This window comes from Eptesicus fuscus, chromosome 20 (assembly GCF_027574615.1).
Source record: "Eptesicus fuscus isolate TK198812 chromosome 20, DD_ASM_mEF_20220401, whole genome shotgun sequence".
NCBI lineage: Eukaryota > Metazoa > Chordata > Mammalia > Chiroptera > Vespertilionidae > Eptesicus > Eptesicus fuscus.
The window spans coordinates 34,596,867-34,620,796 of NC_072492.1; the positions used below are offsets into that span (position 1 = coordinate 34,596,867).

The following is a 23,930-nucleotide window of genomic DNA, read 5'->3' on the forward strand; positions in this document are numbered from 1 at the left end:
CAGAGGATTAAGTAACACAATACCACAAAAGTGCTTAGTGCAGAGCCTAATACCTAGTAAAGCATTTAACCACTTTTAGCTCTTACAATGATAGTATGAAACTTGCAATGAGAAAGCAAAAGAGGGAGCAAAGAAGGGAAGGGGTTTAGAAAGGGCAAAACATTATTTATTTTAATTAGTTTATTTTGGGGTGTTTGCTCATTGATTAAACTCTCCTTCCAAAATTTGGAGAGGTAAAGGGTTGCTGAATATTTTCCCAATGAAAGACATGAAGGAGGAGGAGGAAGAAGAGGAGGAAAAACCAACTAGTAACAACTCTCATGTCCTCTGACCATCATTTCATAAATGAAAGGCCAGTGCAACACCAAGTCAGAAAAAACCTTCGAAAGGGTCTAGTAACATAGTAAGAGAGAGTCCATCCTTCTCATAAAAGATAGGATGACAACCTCACATTGGCAATATTTGTTTGCCCACCTCTGAATATGAGAAACATTGATGATCCAGTCAGTTCAGAGAAACAGATGATTTAAAAATAAACATTGTAAAACAGAACCATGGATTGACTTTTTCTGTTTTCCAGTTTGTTTACTGGATTCTCTAATTCAATGTCTAAGCCAGTGATGGCGAACCTGTGACACGCGTGTCAGCACTGACACGCGTAGCCATTTCTGATGACACGCGGCCGCATGCCGAGGATGAAACATTTGCTGCTCCTGAGGATGAAACATTTGCGACTAGAGTCTTGGAGTTAGTTTTTTCCTCAAAGTGACACACTACCCGAGTTATGCTCAGTTTTTTGGCGAAGTTTGACACACCAAGCTCAAAAGGTTGCCCATCACTGTCCTAGACCATGTACACCAAACCCTTGGCGTATCCAGGACTGTACCCCTTTTGGGATTCTCAATGCCCACCCGGATGGTGTTCCCGTCATTGCTGGGCACACTTCCAGGATCATTCTATCGGAGTCATGTATTTATTCTTTTTATCTTAATATTACATATTAGCCTCCCTTTTCAATTCTAATGCTGGTTCCCACTCAACTGACTTACTTGGTCAAAGAAAGATAGTGCCATCTGCAGGGGTAGAAGTGGTGTGGAGAAAACTAAAACTGGATGCCAGCACCCACCCACTGCCAAGGACCGGCTTCCCAGCTACCCACACTTGCTCCCACATACCTCTGCAGATCAGTGCCTGGGCCTGCTCCACGTGTCCCATACCCCAGCCTTCCTGTCACTCTCCAGGGTGACAACCCAGAATGCAAAAGGTGTCAAGGAGCCCCTCTTCCACTTAGTTTATGAGGATCTTCCATGTTCACTGAACCTTCCCAAGGATGCCTTGTCTTGTCTATGGTATTTTAAAGAAGAGCTTTATAAAAATCTCCAACTCTACTAGGACCTGAAAAACAGTTAAGTGAGTTAAAGATAAAATCTTAACCTCTATTTAGAATCCTGCTATTTTTAAGACCTAATAAGACCACTAACATTAACTCAAAGTATTAATTGCTCAATAATCATTATTAACTATGATAGCTTTCATGGAATAGGATGCTTGCAGTATCAGCCCCAGAGAGCTCTCCTTTTGCTTTCCAAAATGTTAATTTTTAATACTCTAATTCACTTCCTTCTCTGAAGCTAATGCAGGTACACATTTAGGTGAATGGTGGCATTTTGTTCTATGGTTTTTAATTACGACTCAACCCAAACTGGTGAGGTTTAATTAGGATTGTATAGATTAGTTTTCATTTTTCTTGGAAATTTTTCTATGAAAAGCTAGCTTATCTCAATATACTATTTCAAGTAATTATTTTTTATTTACTCTGATTATAATTCTACTACTTAAGTGTTTATTGGGTGCCAGTTATGTGCACTGAGCTAAGGTGAAAATAGCCTATTCTCTTATACTCTGTGTCTACAACCAGGTGAATTTTGTTCCTTACCTAAAGCTTATTAATCTAGTTAGTATGATTATTTTCTATCTTAAAGTAAATCTCAAATCAGTTTTTAAAAATTATCTATATTTTAGTCATGTCTCTGTAGCTATCTTATCTATCAGTCTATCAACCAATTTATCTGTTTATCTGTCCAAGGTGTTTCACCTGAAATGTTTTGACACTCTCCCTATATCATCTTCATAAGTTTTCAAATTAACTTTCCAAAGGTAATCTCATGATTTTCCCCAAAATAATCTCATTATTCCCCCAAAAAATGTAAGGTTTCATTTCCCACACAAAAGCAAGCATGCTTTACTAGTGGTTCCTTCCAAACCCTGCATTTCATTCTTTCTGATGTGCTGTTGTCGTAAATCTTCTGAATATGAGAGATCCCTCTTTCACACCCTTGTCATTTGAAGAACCCCAAAATATTTTTATCTTCCATTATAAAGCTAATCTGAATCTTACTTTTTTTAAAAGAAATTAAATTACTCTGTACTTTAAAAATGCATTGCATGATTGTGATGATAGATGTATGAATCTATACCCGCGATAAAATTGCATAGAACAAATACACACACGCACACATCCAACACACAATGAATTAAACTCACCACTTCTGCAAAGTTGTAGTTTACTCAGCTTGAAACACTGCAATAGTCATTGAAAGAGTAAGTTATTTTTGCTATTTGGCCCCATGTTCTTATAAAATACCAATCCCAAGTTTCATGTTGGGCCAAGGAAATCTGGCTCTTTCTTATCTCCGGCTCCTCTGGCTCTGTGACTGTGAGTGAGTTCATTACTCTGTGCCTCAGTTTTTGACATTTACTGTAAAAATTTAACCTTCCCTGTTTCATAGAAGTGCTATGAGAATTAATGGAACTGATGCCAGAATGGAAACACTTCATCAAAATTCAAGAAACAGATGAAAACATCTTCATTCTCAGTAAATGAATTCCCCAACTCACAGCAGAAGGGTCAAGTTTGCATTTAAAAATATGACTGTACTGCTATTATGTGTTTTGTCATTTCTTTCACAATTGTCTTAATATTTGATTCTTTACAAATTTTATTTTTTTTTTTTATTTTTTTTTTTTAAATATTTTTATTGAGGTATTATATGTGTACATATCTTACTATTACCCCCCACCCCACACCCACACATGCCCTCCCCCCCCCCAGAGTTTTGCGTCCATTGTTTATGCTTATATGTATGCATACAAGTCCTTCGTTTGATTTCATAACTCCCCCACCTTTCCCAAACTTTCCCCCTGTACTTTGAAAGTCTGTTTGATGCTTTACTGTCTCTGTATCTATCTTTTTGTTCACCACTTTATAATGTTCTTTACTATCCCTAAATGAGTGAGATCATGTGGTATTTTTCTTTCATTGACTGGCTTATTTCACTTAGCATAATGTTCTCCAATTCCATCCAGGTTGCTGCAAATGATGAGAATTCCTTCTTTTTTATGGCAGCATAGTATTCCATTGTGTAGATGTACCACAGTTTTCCGATCCAGTCATCTGCTGATGGGCACCTAGGCTGTTTCCAAATCTTAGCTATTGTAAATTGTGCTGCTATGAACATAGTGGTGCATATATCCTTTCTGATTGGTGTTTCTAGTTTCTTCGGATATATTCCCAGGAGTGGGATTACTGGGTCAAATGGGAGTTCCATTTTCAGTTTTTTGAGGAAACTCCATACTGTTCTCCACAGTGGCTGCACCAGTCTGCATTCCCACCAGCAGTGCACGAGGGTTCCTTTTTCTCCGCATCCTCGCCAACACTTGTTGTTTGTTGATTTGTTGATGATAGCCATTCTGACAGGTGTGAGATGGTACCTCATTGTTGTTTTGATTTGCATCTCTCGGATAATAAGTGACTTTGAACATGTTTTCATGTGTCTCTTGGCCTTCCTTCTGTCTTCTTTTGAAAATATTCTGTTTAGGTCTGTTGCCCATTTTTTTATTGGATCATTTATCTTCCTCTTATTAAGTTGCATAAGCTGCCTGTAGATGTTGGAGATTAAACCTTTATCAGTGATAGCATTTGCAAATATGTTTTCCCATGCGGTGGGCTTTCTTGTTGTTTTGTTGATGGTTTCTTTTGCTGTAAAAAAGCTTTTTATTTTGATGTAGTCCCATTTGTTAATTTTCTCTTTAGCTTCCATTGCCCTAGGGGCAGTGTCAGTGAAGAAGTTCTTTTGGCATATGTCTGAGATTTTGTTGCCTGTGGAGTCCTCTAGTATTTTTATGGTTTCCCGTCTTATGTTTAAGTCCTGTATCCATTTTGAGTTTATTTTTGTGTATGGTGTAAGTTGGTGATCTAGTTTCATTTTTTTGCATGTATCTGTCCAGTTTACCCAACACCATTTATTGAAGAGACTGTCTTGACTCCATTGTATGTTCATGCCTCCTTTGTCAAATATTAATTGAGCATAGTGGTTTGGGTCGATATCTGGGTTCTCTATTCTGTTCCATTGATCAATATGTCTGTTCTTGTGCCAGTACCAGGCTGTTTTGAGAACAGTGGCTTTGTAATACAGCTTGAAATCTGGTATTGAGATCCCACCTACTTTATTCTTCTTTCTGAGGATTGCTGAGGCTAGTCGGGGTCTTTTTTTATTCCAGATGAATTTTTGGAGAGTTCTTTCTAGGTCTGTGAAATATGCTGTTGGTATTTTGATGGGGAGTGCATTGAATCTGTAGATTGCTTTGGGTAGTATGGACATTTTAATGATGTTGATTCTACCAATCCAGGAACATGGTATATTCTTCCATCTGTTTACGTCTTCCTCTATCTCTTTTTTCAGTGTCCTGTAGTTTTCTGCGTATAGGTCTTTTACCTCCTTAGTTAAGTTTATTCCTAGGTATCTTAATTTTTTTGGTGCGATGGTAAATGGGATTGCTTTTTTAGTCTCTCTTTCTGTAAGTTCATTATTGGTGTATAGAAAAGCCATAGATTTCCTGGCGTTAATTTTATATCCCGCTACATTGCCGAATTCATTTATTAAGTCTATTAGTTTTTTGATGGAATCTTTTGGGTTTTTTATGTACAATATCATGTCATCTGCAAATAAGGACAGCTTCACTTCTTCTTTTCCAATTTGGATGCCTCTTATTTCTTCTTCTTGCCTAATTGCGATAGCTAATACTTCCAGTACTATGTCAAACAGGAGTGGTGAGAGTGGGCATCCCTGTCTTGTTCCTGTTCTTAGGGGAAATGGTTTTAGTTTTTGCCCATTGAGTATGATGTTTGCTGTGGGTTTATCATAAATAGCTTTTATTATGTTGAGGTACGAGCCTTCTATTCCCACCTTGTTGAGAGTTTTTATCAAGAAAGGGTGTTGGATTTTGTCAAATGCTTTTTCTGCATCTATTGATATGACTATGTGATTTTTATCTCTCAATTTGTTTATGTGATGTATCACGTTTATTGATTTGCGGATATTGTACCATCCTTGCATTCCTGGAATAAATCCTACTTGGTCATGGTGTATGATCTTTCTGATGTATTGCTGGAGCCGATTTGCTAGAATTTTGTTGAGGATTTTGGCATCAATGTTCATGAGGGATATTGGCCTGTAATTCTCTTTCATTGAGTTGTCTTTATCTGGTTTTGGTATTAGGGTGATGCTGGCTTCATAGAAGGAGCCTGGAAGTGTTCCTTCCTCTTGAATTTTTTGGAATAGTCTGAGGAGGATAGGTTTTAGTTCTTCCTTGAAAGTTTGATAAAACTCTCCTGTGAAGCCATCTGGCCCCGGGCTTTTGTTTGCTGGAAGCTTTTTGATGACTGCTTCAATTTCTTCCATAGTTACTGGCATGTTGAGCTGTTTAGAATCTTCCTGATTAAGTTTTGGAAGGTTGTATTTTTCTAGGAATATGTCGATTTCCTCTAGGTTGTCCAGTTTGTTGGAATAGAGTTGTTCGTAGTATTTTGTAACAATCCTTTGTATCTCAGCGGGATCTGTTGTTATTTCACCTCTTTCATTTCTGATTTTGTTTATTTGGGTCCTCTCTCTTTGCTTCTTGGTGAGCCTGGCTAGAGGTCCATCAATCTTGTTTATCCTTTCAAAGAACCAGCTCTTGGTTTTGTTGATCTTTTGTATTGTTTCTTTGGTCTCTATGTCGTTTATCTCCGCTCTGATCTTTATTATTTCTTTCCTTCTGCTTACACTAGGCTTATCTTGTTGCTCTCTCTCTAACTCTTTGAGTTGTTGGGTTAGGTAATTTATTACCATTGTTTCTTGTTTTTTGAAGTAGGCTTGTAGAGCTATGAACTTCCCTCTCAGGACTGCTTTCATTGTGTCCCATAGATTTTGGATTGTTGTGTTTTCTTTTTTTTTTTTTTTTTTTTTTCTTTTTTTTTTTTTTTAAATATTTTTATTGAGGTATTATATGTGTACATATCTTACTATTACCCCCCCCACCCCACACCCACACATGCCCTCCCCCCCCAGAGTTTTGCGTCCATTGTTTATGCTTATATGCATGCATACAAGTCCTTCGTTTGATTTCATAACTCCCCCACCTTTCCCAAACTTTCCCCCTGTACTTTGAAAGTCTGTTTGATGCTTTACTGTCTCTGTATCTATCTTTTTGTTCACCACTTTATAATGTTCTTTACTATCCCTAAATGAGTGAGATCATGTGGTATTTTTCTTTCATTGACTGGCTTATTTCACTTAGCATAATGTTCTCCAATTCCATCCAGGTTGCTGCAAATGATGAGAATTCCTTCTTTTTTATGGCAGCATAGTATTCCATTGTGTAGATGTACCACAGTTTTCCGATCCACTCATCTGCTGACGGGCACCTAGGCTGTTTCCAAATCTTAGCTATTGTAAATTGTGCTGCTATGAACATAGGGGTGCATATATCCTTTCTGATTGGTTTTTCTAGTTTCTTCGGATATATTCCCAGGAGTGGGATTACTGGGTCAAATGGGAGTTCCATTTTCAGTTTTTTGAGGAAACTCCATACTGTTCTCCACAGTGGCTGCACCAGTCTGCATTCCCACCAGCAGTGCACGAGGGTTCCTTTTTCTCCGCATCCTCGCCAACACTTGTTGTTTGTTGATTTGTTGATGATAGCCATTCTGACAGGTGTGAGATGGTACCTCATTGTTGTTTTGATTTGCATCTCTCGGATAATAAGTGACTTTGAACATGTTTTCATGTGTCTCTTGGCCTTCCTTCTGTCTTCTTTTGAAAATATTCTGTTTAGGTCTGTTGCCCATTTTTTTATTGGATCATTTATCTTCCTCTTATTAAGTTGCATAAGCTGCCTGTAGATGTTGGAGATTAAACCTTTATCAGTGATAGCATTTGCAAATATGTTTTCCCATGCGGTGGGCTTTCTTGTTGTTTTGTTGATGGTTTCTTTTGCTGTAAAAAAGCTTTTTATTTTGATGTAGTCCCATTTGTTAATTTTCTCTTTAGCTTCCATTGCCCTAGGGGCAGTGTCAGTGAAGAAGTTCTTGTGGCATATGTCTGAGATTTTGTTGCCTGTGGATTCCTCTAGTATTTTTATGGTTTCCCGTCTTATGTTTAAGTCCTGTATCCATTTTGAGTTTATTTTTGTGTATGGTGTAAGTTGGTGATCTAGTTTCATTTTTTTGCATGTATCTGTCCAGTTTTCCCAACACCATTTATTGAAGAGACTGTCTTGACTCCATTGTATGTTCATGCCTCCTTTGTCAAATATTAATTGAGCATAGTGGTTTGGGTCGATATCTGGGTTCTCTATTCTGTTCCATTGATCAATATGTCTGTTCTTGTGCCAGTACCAGGCTGTTTTGAGAACAGTGGCTTTGTAATACAGCCTGAAATCTGGTATTGAGATCCCACCTACTTTATTCTTCTTTCTGAGGATTGCTGAGGCTAGTCGGGGTCTTTTTTTATTCCAGATGAATTTTTGGAGAGTTCTTTCTAGGTCTGTGAAATATGCTGTTGGTATTTTGATGGGGAGTGCATTGAATCTGTAGATTGCTTTGGGTAGTATGGACATTTTAATGATGTTGATTCTACCAATCCAGGAACATGGTATGTTCTTCCATCTGTTTACGTCTTCCTCTATCTCTTTTTTCAGTGTCCTGTAGTTTTCTGCGTATAGGTCTTTTACCTCCTTAGTTAAGTTTATTCCTAGGTATCTTAATTTTTTTGGTGCGATGGTAAATGGGATTGCTTTTTTAGTCTCTCTTTCTGTAAGTTCATTATTGGTGTATAGAAAAGCCATAGATTTCTTGGCGTTAATTTTGTATCCCGCTACATTGCCGAATTCATTTATTAAGTCTATTAGTTTTTTGATGGAATCTTTTGGGTTTTTTATGTACAATATCATGTCATCTGCAAATAAGGACAGCTTCACTTCTTCTTTTCCAATTTGGATGCCTCTTATTTCTTCTTCTTGCCTAATTGCGATAGCTAATACTTCCAGTACTATGTCAAATAGAAGTGGTGAGAGTGGGCATCCCTGTCTTGTTCCTGTTCTTAGGGGAAATGGTTTTAGTTTTTGCCCATTGAGTATGATGTTTGCTGTGGGTTTATCATAAATAGCTTTTATTATGTTGAGGTATGAGCCTTCTATTCCCACCTTGTTGAGAGTTTTTATCAAGAATGGGTGTTGGATTTTGTCAAATGCTTTTTCTGCATCTATTGATATGACTATGTGATTTTTATCTCTCAATTTGTTTATGTGATGTATCACGTTTATTGATTTGCGGATATTGTACCATCCTTGCATTCCTGGAATAAATCCTACTTGGTCATGGTGTATGATCTTTCTGATGTACTGCTGGAGCCGATTTGCTAGAATTTTGTTGAGGATTTTGGCATCAATGTTCATGAGGGATATTGGCCTGTAATTCTCTTTCATTGAGTTGTCTTTATCTGGTTTTGGTATTAGGGTGATGCTGGCTTCGTAGAAGGAGCCTGGAAGTGTTCCTTCCTCTTGAATTTTTTGGAATAGTCTGAAGAGGATAGGTTTTAGTTCTTCCTTGAAAGTTTGATAAAACTCTCCTGTGAAGCCATCTGGCCCCGGGCTTTTGTTTGCCGGAAGCTTTTTGATGACTGCTTCAATTTCTTCCATAGTTACTGGCATGTTGAGCTGTTTAGAATCTTCCTGATTGAGTTTTGGAAGGTTGTATTTTTCTAGGAATATGTCGATTTCCTCTTGGTTGTCCAGTTTGTTGGAATAGAGTTGTTCGTAGTATTTTGTAACAATCCTTTGTATTTCGTCGGGGTCTGTTGTTATTTCACCTCTTTCATTTCTGATTTTGTTTATTTGGGTCCTCTCTCTTTGCTTCTTGGTGAGCCTGGCTAGAGGTCCATCAATCTTGTTTATCCTTTCAAAGAACCAGCTCTTGGTTTTGTTGATCTTTTGTATTGTTTCTTTGGTCTCTATGTCGTTTATCTCCGCTCTGATCTTTATTATTTCTTTCCTTCTGCTTACACTGGGCTTATCTTGTTGCTCTCTCTCTAACTCTTTGAGTTGTTGGGTTAGGTAATTTATTACCATTGTTTCTTGTTTTTTGAAGTAGGCTTGTAGAGCTATGAACTTCCCTCTCAGGACTGCTTTCATTGTGTCCCATAGATTTTGGATTGTTGTGTTTTCATTGTCGTTTGTTGCCATGATGTTTTTTATTTCTTCCTTGATGTCTTTGGTAACCCAGTCATGGTTTAATAACATGCTGTTTAGTCTCCAAGTGTTTGATTTCTTTGGGTTGTTTTTATTGTAGTTGATTTCCAGTTTTATGCCACTGTGATCTGAGAAGATACTTGATATGATTTCTATCTTCTTGAATTTGGAGAGACTTTGCCTATGTCCTAACATATGGTCTATCTTTGAAAATGACCCATGTGCACTTGAGAAGAATGTATATTCTGTGGCTTTGGGGTGAAATGTTCTGAAGATGTCGATTAATTCCATCTGTTCTAGTGAGTCATTTAGGATTGATGTTTCTTTGCTGATTTTTTGTTTAGAGGATTTGTCCAATGGTGATAGTGGGGTATTGAAGTCTCCTACTATGATTGTATTACTGTCAATCTCTCCTTTGATATCTTCCAGGAGTTTTTTAATGTATCTTGGTGCTCCTGTATTGGGTGCATATATGTTTACCAGAGTTATTTCTTCTTGTTGGATTTCTCCCTTTAGTATTATGAAGTGGCCTTCATTATCTCTTGTTATGTCCTTCACTTTGAGATCTAATTTGTCAGATATAAGTATTGCAACCCCAGCTTTTTTTTCATTTCCATTTGCCTGGAAAACCTTTTTCCATCCCTTTACTCTCAGTCTGTATGCATCCTTTTTTTTGAGGTGGGTTTCCTGTAGACAGCAGATATCTGGGTTTTGTTTTCTTATCCAGTCTGTTACCCTGTGTCTTTTGATTGGGGCATTCAATCCATTTACATTTAAAGTTATTATTGATAGGTACTTATTTGACGCCATTTTTATTCTATACCCCTGTGTACCTTCTTTGCTTCCTATTTCTTTCTTTTTTTTACAGCAGACCCTTTAGCATTTCTTTCATTGCTGGTTTGGTGGTGATAAACTCCCTTAGTCCTTTTTTGTCTGTGAAGCTCCTGATTTCACCTTCAATTTTGATTGATAGCCTTGCTGGGTACAGTATTCTTGGATTTAGACCCTTCCTTTGCATGACTTGGTATATTTCATTCCATTCCCTTCTGGCCTGATGAGTTTCTGTTGAGAAATCAGTTGCTAGTCTGATGGGGGTTCCTTTGTATGTAACTGTCTGTCTCTCTCTGGCCGCTTGTAAGATTCTTACTTTGTCGTTGGTGTTTGCCAACTTAACTATAATGTGCCTTGGCGTCGGTCTTTTGGGGTTCATTTTGCTTGGAACTCTGTGAGCTTCTTGGATTTGTGTGGGTTTTTTCTTCCCTATATCAGGGAAGTTTTCTGTTATTATTTCTTCAAACAGGTTTTCTATTCCTTGCTCAGTTTCCTTTCCTTCTGGCACCCCTATTATCCTGATGTTGTTTTGTTTTGTATTGTCCCGAAGTTCCCTTACGCTCTCCTCAATCTTTCTAATTTTTGTTTCTAGAAGCTGTTGTAATTGGGTATTTTTTTCCATCTTGTCTTCTAGCTCACTTATGCGGTCCTCTGCTTCATCTAGTCTACTCTTGATGCTTTCTATTGAGTTCTTTACAGCAGCGATGTCACTTTTCATTTCTTCTTGGTTCTTCTTCATTTCTTCTTGGTTCTTACTCATATTGTCGAATTTGTCTTCCATCCTTTTCAGCCACTTTATGACCATTTCTCTGAATTCTTTCTCTGATAGGTTGTTTGCCTCTAAATCGTTTACTTCCTTTTCTGGTGATGCCTGCTTCTCTTTCCTGTGGGGGCTGTTTCTTTGTCTCCCCATGGTCTCTCTTCTCCGGATGTCTGGTTATATAGATTTCTCTCTCTGGCGTTGGTTTAAAGGTATAAAATACAACACAACCAGGCACAACAGACAAGGCACTGAACAGAATTGTATTCACGATATTAATAACCTCCAATAAAGGTAACCACCAGAGAAAGACAAATTAGGGAATAGGAGTGGAAGAGGGAGAGTAAAAAGAAAGAACAACAACGAAGAAAAAAACAACAACAAAGAGTGTGAATCTGAACTTGGGAAAAGAGCAGAAAGAAAGAAAAGAAATAACAGAAAAGAAAAAGAAAAGAAAAAAAAAGTAAGAGAGACAAGAATGATACTAAGAGAGAAAAGGGGAACAAACTATATATATGGGGAGTAAACTCCACTAGAACAACCACTATTCCCAGCAAATTCCAGCAACACGAGCCTGGAGATTAATACAAACTGCAACAGCAGCTAATATCAAGTGAGGCAAGGGAAAACAAAAGTAAAAAACAAACAAAAACAAAGCAAACAAAAGAACCAACCAAACCAACAAAAAGAATAATCTAAACAATCTCATAAAAAAACATAAAAATTCAATCTAATCAACATTCAAGCAAACAACAACAAAAGGCCCGAGAGAAAAATAATTTTTTAAAGGTAGCGTAGAGAGAGGTTTGTATGGATTTGGAGCAGGGGGTTGGGAATTAGATATATAAGTAGGGTGAAGTTTTAGCAGGGAGTAAACTGAAAAAGTAGGGAAAATCTAAAGCCAGAAAGGGTTAAGATAAACTGGGACCAAAAGGGGAAAGGTTAGGAGAGTGATGGCATAATGTTAGCTTTGAGATAGGGTAAAGCGATTGTAAGGGAAAGATGCAAATCGAATGTAGGACACTAATCCAAAAATAAAAGAAAGAGAAAATCAAATGACATTAAAAAAAAAAAAAAAAAAAAGTAAAATAATAGTAATAATAGTGCTGATTGAAAATAAAAATGTAATAATTAAAAAGGTGAAAATCAAGTGAGGAAAAAGAAAAAAATATTAGTTTCTTAAGTAAAAGATGCAAAAAATGAAAATAAAAAAATATGAGAATAAAAAATTTAAAAAATTGAAAAAAAGAATTGAAAATTAAAAAATAGGAAGACTAAAATGTGCAGTAGCGGCTGTCATTCACTTCCTCTATTATTCTGTTTGGTACGCCTTTTTCCCAGTCTGGGCGGTATTTCAGTTCAGCTTCATTCCAGGGCTCCTCAGTGTTGGAAGCCAGTCCTGCTTTTTAAGCCAGCCCTATCTTAATTTCTCGTATTTATTTTTTGATTACACCAGAGACAATTAGCGTTTCAGCCCCTGGGTGGCAGTGTTTCTGAATTGACTTCCGGGCCTCTCTAGCTCTTTTTTCTTTTTTTTTTTTTTCCCCTTCTATGGCACTCACTACCGGTTTGTGGAGATGTGCGCCTCAGAGCTGCCTCTCTGATGGTCACACGCAGCTCTGGCCCCAGGTTCCGAAAAAACACCTTCCCCCTGCAGTCTTTCAGGGTTTCCACCTGGGTTTGCCTCTGTATTGGGCTTAGCAATCAGAGTCGGAAAGAGCCCAGGTGTGCGGACCGTGGGTCTGTGCCCCAGACTAAGGAGCCTGCACTCCTTTGAAAATTCTTAGTCTGACCCTCCTCGTCAGATTAAAATGAGTTGCTTTCAAGAGGTCACTTCTGTTAGCAGCTCAGAAGACCCCCCTCCTCATTCACGGATCACGGCAGTTCCAACTGCCGCTGATTTTTCTAGGCACAGACCTCCCGGCTCCTGCCGGTCCTGCGGCTGCCGCGCTTCCCTCACCCAGCGCCTCCCTCACCCACCGCGGGGATCAGAAACCGCAGCTTATTTCAGAAAAAATCTGACCTTTCCGTGGTGCAGTGAAGAGATTCTTTGAATCCAAATGTTTGCGCTGATAGGGGACCGGTGGTCTGGTGCTCCCAGCAGCTCAGTGTTTGCAGTTGTCGCGGAAAGTCAGGTTTCCCCTAAAATCCTCCTTTCCTTGCAAGATGGCGAGGCGCCCGGCGAGCCCGCAGCTGCAGGAGGGGACCCAGCCCCTGTGGGTGCTGCGCGGTCAGAGGAACACTGCCCAGCACTCCCCCGCCTTCTCCTGGAGTTTAGCTGTCCCTTGGCTTGCCCACATACACTCCCTCTGCGAGCCTCTGCTGCTCCGACTCTCCGCCCCAGGAACAGACTCCAAACCCGACTCTATTCCGTCGCCATTTTCTTGAAGTTGGATTGTTGTGTTTTCATTGTCGTTTGTTGCCATGATGTTTTTTATTTCTTCCTTGATGTCTTTGGTAACCCAGTCATGGTTTAATAACATGCTGTTTAGTCTCCAAGTATTTGATTTCTTTGGGTTGTTTTTATTGTAGTTGATTTCCAGTTTTATGCCACTGTGATCTGAGAAGATACTTGATATGATTTCTATCTTCTTGAATTTGTAGAGACTTTGCCTATGACCTAACATATGGTCTATCTTTGAAAATGACCCATGTGCACTTGAGAAGAATGTATATTCTGTGGCTTTGGGGTGAAATGTTCTGAAGATGTCGATTAATTCCATCTGTTCTAGTGAGTCATTTAGGTTTGATGTTTCTTTGCTGATTTTTTGTTTAGAGGATTTGTCCAATGGTGATAGTGGGGTATTGAAGTCTCCTACTATGATTGTATTACTGTCAATCTCTCCTTTGATATCTTCCAGGAGTTTTTTTAATGTATCTTGGTGCTCCTGTATTGGGTGCATATATGTTTACCAGAGTTATTTCTTCTTGTTGGATTTCTCCCTTTAGTATTATGAAGTGGCCTTCATTATCTCTTGTTATGTCCTTCACTTTGAGATCTAATTTGTCAGATATAAGTATTGCAACCCCAGCTTTTTTTTTTTCATTTCCATTTGCCTGGAAAACCTTTTTCCATCCCTTTACTCTCAGTCTGTATGCATCCTTTTTTTTGAGGTGGGTTTCCTGTAGACAGCAGATATCTGGGTTTTGTTTTCTTATCCAGTCTGTTACCCTGTGTCTTTTGATTGGGGCATTCAATCCATTTACATTTAAAGTTATTATTGATAGGTACTTATTTGACGCCATTTTTATTCTATACCCCTGTGTACCTTCTTTGCTTCCTATTTCTTTCTTTCTTTTTTTACAGCAGACCCTTTAGCATTTCTTTCATTGCTGGTTTGGTGGTGATAAACTCCCTTAGTCCTTTTTTGTCTGTGAAGCTCCTGATTTCACCTTCAATTTTGATTGATAGCCTTGCTGGGTACAGTATTCTTGGATTTAGACCCTTCCTTTGCATGACTTGGTATATTTCATTCCATTCCCTTCTGGCCTGATGAGTTTCTGTTGAGAAATCAGTTGCTAGTCTGATGGGGGTTCCTTTGTATGTAACTGTCTGTCTCTCTCTGGCCGCTTGTAAGATTCTTACTTTGTCGTTGGTGTTTGCCAACTTAACTATAATGTGCCTTGGCGTCGGTCTTTTGGGGTTCATTTTGCTTGGAACTCTGTGAGCTTCTTGGATTTGTGTGGGTTTTTTCTTCCCTATATCAGGGAAGTTTTCTGTTATTATTTCTTCAAACAGGTTTTCTATTCCTTGCTCAGTTTCCTTTCCTTCTGGCACCCCTATTATCCTGATGTTGTTTTGTTTTGTATTGTCCCGAAGTTCCCTTACGCTCTCCTCGATCTTTCTAATTTTTGTTTCTAGAAGCTGTTGTAATTGGGTATTTTTTTCCATCTTGTCTTCTAGCTCACTTATGCGGTCCTCTGCTTCATCTAGTCTACTCTTGATGCTTTCTATTGAGTTCTTTACAGCAGCGATGTCATTTTTCATTTCTTCTTGGTTCTTCTTCATTTCTTCTTGGTTCTTACTCATATTGTCGAATTTGTCTTCCATCCTTTTCAGCCACCCTATGACCATTTCTCTGAATTCTTTCTCTGATAGGTTGTTTGCCTCTAAATCGTTTACTTCCTTTTCTGGTGATGCCTGTTTCTCTTTCCTGTGGGGGCTGTTTCTTTGTCTCCCCATGGTCTCTCTTCTCCGGATGTCTGGTTATATAGATTTCTCTCTCTGGCGTTGATTTAAAGGTATAAAATACAACACAACCAGGCACAACAGACAAGGCACTGAACAGAATTGTATTCACGATATTAATAACCTCCAATAAAGGTAACCACCAGAGAAAGACAAATTAGGGAATAGGAGTGGAAGAGGGAGAGTAAAAAGAAAGAACAACAACAACAAAAAAAACAAAACAAAACAAAAAAAACAACGAGTGTGAATCTGAACTTGGGAAAAGAGCAGAAAGAAAGAAAAGAAAAAGAAATAACAGAAAAGAAAAATAAAAGAAAAAAAAAGTAAGAGAGACAAGAATGATACTAAGAGAGAAAAGGGGAACAAACTATATATATGGGGAGTAAACTCCACTAGAACAACCACTATTCCCAGCAAATTCCAGCAACACGAGCCTGGAGATTAATACAAACTGCAACAGCAGCTAATATCAAGTGAGGCAAGGGAAAACAAAAGTAAAAAACAAACAAAAACAAAGCAAACAAAAGAACCAACCAAACCAACAAAAAGAATAATCAAAACTATCTCATAAAAAAGCCTAAAAATTCAATCTAATCAACATTCAAGCAAACAACAACAAAAGGCCCGAGAGAAAAATAATTTTTTTAAGGTAGCGTAGAGAGAGGTTTGTATGGATTTGGAGCAGGGGGTTGGGAATTAGATATATAAGTAGGGTGAAGTTTTAGCAGGGAGTAAACTGAAAAAGTAGGGAAAATCTAAAGCCAGAAAGGGTTAAGATAAACTGGGGACCAAAATGGGAAAGGTTAGGAGGAGAGTGATGGCATAATGTTAGCTTTGAGATAGGGTAAAGCGATTGTAAGGGAAAGATGCAAATCGAATGTAGGACACTAATCCAAAAAAAAAAGAAAGAGAAAATCAAATGACATTAAAAAAAAAAAAAAAAAAGTAAAATAATAGTAATAATAGTGTTGATTGAAAATAAAAATGTAATAATTAAAAAGGTGAAAATCGAGTGAGGAAAAAGAAAAAAAAATTAGTTTCTTAAGTAAAAGATGCAAAAAATGAAAATAAAAAAATATGAGAATAAAAAATTTTAAAAATTGAAAAAAGAATTGAAAATTAAAAAATAGGAAGACTAAAATGTGCAGTAGCGGCTGTCATTCACTTCCTCTATTATTCTGTTTGGTACGCCTTTTTCCCAGTCTGGGCGGTATTTCAGTTCAGCTTCATTCCAGGGCTCCTCAGTGTTGGAAGCCAGTCCTGCTTTTTAAGCCAGCCGTGTCTTAATTTCTCGTATTTATTTTTAATTGCACCAGAGACAATTAGCGTTTCAGCCCCTGGGTGGCAGTGTTTCTGAATTGACTTCCGGGCCTCTCTAGCTCTTTTTTCTTTTTTCTTTTTTTTTTCCCCTCTATGGCACTCACTACCGGTTTGTGGAGGTATGCGCCTCAGAGCTGCCTCTCTGATGGTCACACGCAGCTCTGGTCCCCAGGTTCCGAAAAAACACCTTCCCCCTGCAGTCTTTCAGGGTTTCCACCTGGGTTTTTCTATGTGTTGGGCTTAGCAATCAGAGTCGGAAAGAGCCCAGGTGTGCGGACCGTGGGTCTGTGCCCCAGACTAAGGAGCCTGCACTCCTTTGAAAATTATTAGTCTGACCCTCCTCGTCAGATTAAAATGAGTTGCTTTCAAGAGGTCACTTCTGTTAGCAGCTCAGAAGACCCCCCTCCTCATTCACGGATCAGGGCAGTTCCAACTGCCGCCGATTTTTCTAGGCACAGACCTCCCGGCTCCTGCCGGTCCTGCGGCTGCCGCGCTTCCCTCACCCAGCGCTTCCCTCACCCACCGCGGGGATTAGAAACCGCCCCTCATTTCAGGCGAAATCTGACCTTTCCGTGGTGCAGTGAAGAGTTTCTTTGAATCCGGATGTTTGCGCTGATAGGGGACCTGTGGTCTGGTGCTCCCAGCAGTTCAGTGTTTGCAGTTGTCCTGATTCTTTACAAATTTTAAATGTTAAACTTTGTTACAGTGAATTAGCTCCTTCTAAAAGCATAAGTATCCCACAGTTTATTGTAAATGTGCTATTATTTCTGTCAGTAAATACAACTATTATTGCTATAGGACTTGGCTTCTGGGAGACTCCAGACACTTTCTATTTATTGCCTTAAAATGCTGTGAACTAGTTTTGTCATCTAATAATTACTGGGAAAACTGAGTTCCAAGGAAGATCACTAACTTCCCCAGTGTTTCCCATCAACCAGCCCTTCTCCCATAGAACCAACAGAATTCTGTTCTAACCTGGGACTAGGGTTCTTTCTTTTATTAGAAGGAACCGCCATTTCCTGTTTTGGAAAGTCATCACTACTGAATTTGAAAGGAAATGGATACATCTAAACCAAAGAAAGAGTCGGCCCATTAAATTCAAAGCTCCCTCATCAGATGATTGCTTTGAGAACTGGGAGGGAACCCAGTCATAGAGAGAACCAGTTCTCAAGTGTAGAGAATACTCCAGGAGTCTCTGAAATGACACTATTTGGACCAAAATCAACTTTCATGGATATATTAGCACTTAGGAAGAAAGCAACCTTTTTGGAACTGTGTCATCATAAACTTCTCTTCAATCCCAAAACCTTGTTCAAAGTAGCCTGGTTTGAGGAACCAATTAGAGCAGCAATTGCTCTGACTGTGCATGGTTCAGGTCCCGCCTTCTCCTTGGTTGGATGTCATCTTCAACAACGTAAAATATTGACCTCTTTCTGTGCCTCTGTTTCTCCATTAATAGCTGATGGGCAATAATAATGCCTCCATGGGAACTTACAGTGCCTAGCATAGTTTATGCTCAGACGTTGGTGAATACTCAAAAACTGCTGTGTAGACTTAGGTAACTATGGAGAATGAACTCTTACTTATTTTCTTTGGTTTTTACAGTTCAAAGTATTAGGCAAGGCAAATAGCTTTTTTCTTTCCAATAAGTATATTTCTCAGTAAAATAAGATCTGACGCATTTCATATATTTGAGATCACAGATGTTCTTTCTGTTGATGAGTAAATATTGTGGAATGTTATCGTGGAAATGTCTTCCAAATATATTTGGTTCAGCTGTTATTCACCATTCACCGTTTTATTACAGTCTTTTATTGGGTGGAATTTCATGCATTATAGTGTGTGATATGTTAATTGGAAATACTGAGTTTGTGAAGCAGAGTCTTGCCAATCCCATTCCTTTGTTAAGCTAAATGCATATGAAGTAGACGCCTCTCGCTGAAGAATGCAAGTGATAGCATGCTGTTCTCATTTTAGACCATCTCCGAGCTCCAGACAGCCATTTCCTCCCTGAAAGAAGAGAGCAGCCGGCAGCAACTCGCTGCGGAAAGGCGGCTGCAGGATGTTACCCAGAAGTTTGAAGATGAGAAGAAGAAGCTGATTAGAGATAATGACCGAGCAATCAAGGTAATCGGAAGACTTCAGTAACCAGTGGTCCCAGCTGCTGCAGTGTAATTAAAAGGGGGCAGATGCGTGCAGGTATCTGGTTTGTCCACACAGCCTGCAGTCATCCCACTCACTGGCCACCTTTGATGTGTCCGGTGACTCAGGCCGCTTCCCTCTGAGAGGTCACATGCCAGCATAAAAAGTCATTTTTGGCAAACCCGCTCCATTCACATTGAACACATACTGGAAAACCACCCGGTGCTCTTTCTTGAGAACCATTTTGGAACGGTCTCTTGAGATTAGGATGACTCTTTCAGCCCAGGACTGCTGGCTAATAAATTCAGAAGTCAGCTTCCAATTGACATCCTATTCCCTGCCCACATCCTCTCATTATGCATTTGTGTGATGAGAAACAACCTGTTTGAGGTTTGGAATGCCAACTATTTGATGTGCTCGGATGTGTATGCTGAGTATCTAGGTGGTTTCCAAACGGCTTCAGAAAGACACACCTTTCGTAGCAACAGACACCCCCTGCGCTCTGGTTCCTGGGGTGATAGGCGTCCCATCTCCAAGTGGCATTTCCTTGGCTCCGTAGCAATGAGTATTCCTGTGTGTATCCGCCTCATGCGGTGTTTAATCTGCGAGGATAAGCATCTGGAAACTTTTATAAATAATATTTGAAAGAGAACAAAATTTTTTTTAAAAGAATTCTCAGCAAAGGATTGTTTTTTGGTGACTTTACTTTGTTAGAGCAATACTTAAAGCATGTAGAAACATTTGGGTTTTATCACTGCCCTTTTCTGCCTAACACCCATCTTGCTTTCTGTAGCCCATTGTAGACTATTTGAGTAATTTAGGGAAACGTTAGTGTTAATGTAAGTTGCTTTCTTATATATAGACTAGAGGCCCGGTGCATGAGATCTGTGCACTGGAGGGGAGGAGGGGTCCCTCAGCCTGGCCTGCGCCCTCTCGCAATCTGGGACCACTTGGGGGATGTCCGCCTGCCGGTGGCAGACAGACATCCCTCTCGCGGTCCGGGCTTTCGCATTCCAGGACCCCTCACTCCTTTCCGCCCACCTGCAGCAGAGGCGGGAGAAGCTCCCACCACCACGCTGCGCTTGTCAGCCCAGATTCTGGCTGAGCAGTGCTCCCGCTGTGGGAGAGCACTGATCACCAGGGGGCAGCTCCTGCAATGAGTATCTGCCCCCTGGTGGTCAGTGCGCGTCATAGCAACCAGTCATTCCACCATTCGGTCATTTAGGCTTTTATTATATAGGATACTCTTTAAGCCTGGGCAACCCTGAATAGAGTAAAAAAACATTTAAGGTATGGGCAAAACCTTGGAGGCCATTACATCCAGCCTCCTCACTTTAGAAGAAAGGACTTATTTTATTTTATTATTAATGATGATACTTTTCCCTGTACAGTTCCATCTGTGAGCTTTTTATTTTCCCCTATGTGTGATATAAGACAGAAGAGATGTTTCCTTTTCATATTCCATTAATTGAAAGAAATCTTTGGCACTCTTCTCATTTATAAGTGCACAGCAATTCCTCATTGACCTGTATAACTGAGTTGAACACTTCATCTAAATTCTCTTAGTTATATAAAACTTTATTTTATGGGAATTTCTTTTCCAGTGATGTCCAAATACCAACTGGTAGCTAATTTCCAAATTTCAATAAATAATTGAATCCCAATATAAGCAAAAAGGGAAAACGCCCTGGCCAGGTGGCTCACTTGGTTGAAGCATTGTCCCAAGCACCAATTGTGGAATTTTGTGAAGTCGTTACAAAATAAGGATTCGGGGACATTGGCAGAGTTTGAAGCTGTCACTGTGCCTCTCTCTGGTGCTCCAGAATCCTGTTTCTTTCCTTGACCTCAGGTGGTTGAGAGGTTTTTGTATGATGTCTACCTTTCTCTATCTACCCTATTCCTATGCTGTTAGTGCATTTCTGCTAGTTTTTATTGTTACTTATTCACGCCATTTGGTGTTGGGAGAGGGAAGTTCAATCTACTATTTGCTCTCAGAAGCCTCTTTGACTCCCTTATAACATTTAACAAGGAACCTGTGTTAGTCAGCTATCGCCACAGTATTGCTCCATAAGAAACAATTCTCCAAACTCAGTGACTTATAAGAAAGGACATTACTTTTTCTTGCAAGGTGTCTGCAAGAAAAAGTGTGGCTGGCTTCAGGCTGTGGCTGGCTGGGTTTGATCCCATCTTCAGATTGGGCTCATGCCAGTGAAGACCAGGAGTGCCTAGGAGCAGTGATCCCATCTGCCCTGTAAACAGCCTCCATTCCACGCAACGCCTCCCAGCTCAGCTGCCATTCCGAGGCCTCCTCCCATTCCCAGGCCCCGTCTGCTTGTCCTCCTCTTAGCACTTAAACAAGGCCTCTTCTCTTTGCTGTGTATGCACTATCCCTACATAGTCCCATCCCCTCAAGTAAGCATTCATGCAAATGACTTTTGAATTGTCACCTCCACCCAGACGCCTTTCTGAGCTCTCAATCCAGTTCTAACCACTGTCGCACATTTTCACTTGGATAGTCCAGAGGCTGCGCAAATGAGGCATTTCACAAACAGAGTTACCTTCCTCCCGCTCTTCCCTCCCGCCCCGAGCCTGTTCTTCCTCTTGTATTGATTATCTGAACTAGAGTACCACCAGCATCCACCTGGCCACTCCAGTCAGATTCTACAAATCCCCTTGAGCGAATTCTCCCCTCCCTCACCTCATTGCTGCCAGTCCTCATCCTCACGTGCTCCCCAGGAACTCTGAGGATGTCCTTTCCCTTAAAGATTAAATGTTGTCTTCTTTGTGACGTGTCAGAGGGAGAGGCTCACACAGCTTTGTCAATTCCTGCAGTAAAGTGTCACCACACACATCCACAGTCCCTTATCCCAACCCTGAGGCTGCGTGTGTTCTGTGAAGTCAGAATATAGGAAGGTGACACGGTGCTTGTACTTTGTCCCCAGTGGGGTCTGGGACAACACACAGTATCAAACACACACGCACTGGGAAACAGGTTATCCTCAATAAATGGGACACACGGAGCCCACGGACACCCTGGCAACATCAGTCAAGTTTTGTGTTCTCACAAGTTAACTGCAACCTTTCAAAACTTACTCGTAGTTTTTAGAGGATTTTGGGTCGAGGACTGCAGATGGGAGGTTGTGAACTGTGTTTTGATGAATTCTCTTTCTCACCAACCAGATGCATTGCTTCTTGAGAGCAAGCCCTTCACACAATATTTGGCTCAGTGGAAGTGCTGGAAATATGCTGAATTAATGCATGATGTCCCCTGATAAACCAGGCCTCTGAAAACTAACAACGCCACTTGGCTCTCATGTTATTTCATCAATGGCAACCAGCTTGTAAACATTTTGTGATGCTGTCACAGCTAGGCGAAAACCACTCAGATCTTGTGGCCACAGCCGTATGTGTTGCCTGATCAGGCAGCATCTAATAGAACACCCTACAGCTTATATGTGTTATCTGAGAGCATGGTTTGTATGCTCCGGGAAGGCCTCCAAAAGGCTGTCCACTGAAGCCAAGTCATCTAAATGTTAGTTAGCACCGTCCTCTCTGCTCCCAGAGTTCGCTGGGGAAGCTGTTAGAAGCAGCTCTACGACAGACTGCGGACTGTCCTCCTGCCCCGCCGCCCCGCCAGGCAGAGCCCTTTCTTTGAAGCTAGTGTATTGAAAGTTCCTCACTGTGAAGCCAGATGTCCAAGCAGAGATTTCATATCAAGGAGAAATGTTGTCAGATTCTTGCTTGCAGGCATAGAAAGGAGGTTTGAGAGCATTGATGCTGCTCTCCCTTGGCCACTGACCGGAGTTCACAAGGAAAGGTCGGCTGCCAGTAGGATGTCGAGAAATCTGGTCTGCGTTACCAGAAGGGCTGGAGGGGGAAGAGGAATATTTCATAAGATTGGGCAATTCTTACTGTGCTCAAAGCCTACAGGAATCCATTTCCCAAAGAATGAAAGGACGGAGCTCATTGTGGGGGCTCGGCAGCACTGAGAAGCAGAAAGAAACCGCAGTGCCCCACATCCACGGCTTTGTCTGGGGCCTGTTCGTTATTTAGTTCTCGTCTCCCCCGCCTGCACATCCTAAGGGCGTGAGGGAAGTGGAGTTTTCTTTGTGTCCGCCTGAATTAGAATTAATAATGCTAAGAATAGAAGTGTATTCTATGTCCCACCCAGGAAGGCTCGCCTGCTCACTCAGAGAGGGAGGCAGAGCCATTCAGCCGAAGTGGCATGAGGGATACTTGCCATTTTCCAGGAAGAATGCCCTGGGAGATAAGTTTGGGTACCAGGTGGCAGGGAATTATGACCTTGCTTCTTAAAGCAAGGAGAAGCAAAAACAAGTAAGCAGAGCCCGTCCTGCGTGGCTCAGTGGTTGAGCATCAACCTATGAACCAGGAGGTCACAGTTCGATTCCTGGTCCGGGGTTGCAGGCTTGATCCCCAGTGTGGGGCTTGCAGGAGGCAGCCAATCATTGATTCTCTCTCGTCACTGATGTTTCTATTTCTTTCCCCCTCTCCCTCTCTGAAATCAATAAAAATATGTATTAAAACAATAAGAACAAGTGATCAGAGAAGAAATGACCAAATTATTTTACCTTTCCTCGAGTTCTGCTCTCTGGCAAATTTTTATTTAATTTAAAGACTAGTTGAAGATTATTTGTTCAGTGGACAAAATCTTTCAAACCCTATGAAAAATATTCTCAGCCTCTGGAACACTGCCTCGTATATACCAAGGAGCCACTCGGGTTTGATGAGTGAATGTGTGCGGGATTGTGAGAGTCCCGTGAAAACCTTCTCCCTCCCCATGGCAAGGTGAATTTCATTTCTCAGAAGTTACTCTGGGACTGTTTGTGGTTAATGTTACTATCACATGACTCAAAACATGCATTGCTTTGCTTAATCAAATATTGGAAGTCATAGGCATCATTTAGTTTATTAGTACTTAAAAAACTAACAAATACAAATTTGGAAATATTTTAATGTTTAATAATTATGAACTATATAAGAAACCACCCCCCCCAACTTCAGCCTTGATGACTGCCGCACCCAGTAGCAGCGCTGGCCCCCCCTGTGGGGGCCTGAGGGAGCGCCTGGCCCGTTGTCAGGACTCAGCCAGCTGGGGTGCTC

General features: G+C 40.3%; 1 protein-coding gene across 3 annotated transcripts in view; it reads left to right on the forward strand.

The window, feature by feature from the left end:
• The window catches only part of LOC103293243 (centrosomal protein of 112 kDa), a 253,196-nt gene that overhangs the window by 166,600 nt on the left and 62,666 nt on the right, over window positions 1-23,930 (forward strand). For all 3 annotated transcript variants that reach the window (XM_054709260.1, XM_054709261.1, XM_028157331.2), the window contains one exon: window positions 18,645-18,794. In XM_054709260.1, coding sequence (XP_054565235.1) covers window positions 18,645-18,794 — 150 coding nt within the window. The remainder of the gene's footprint in view (window positions 1-18,644; window positions 18,795-23,930) is intronic.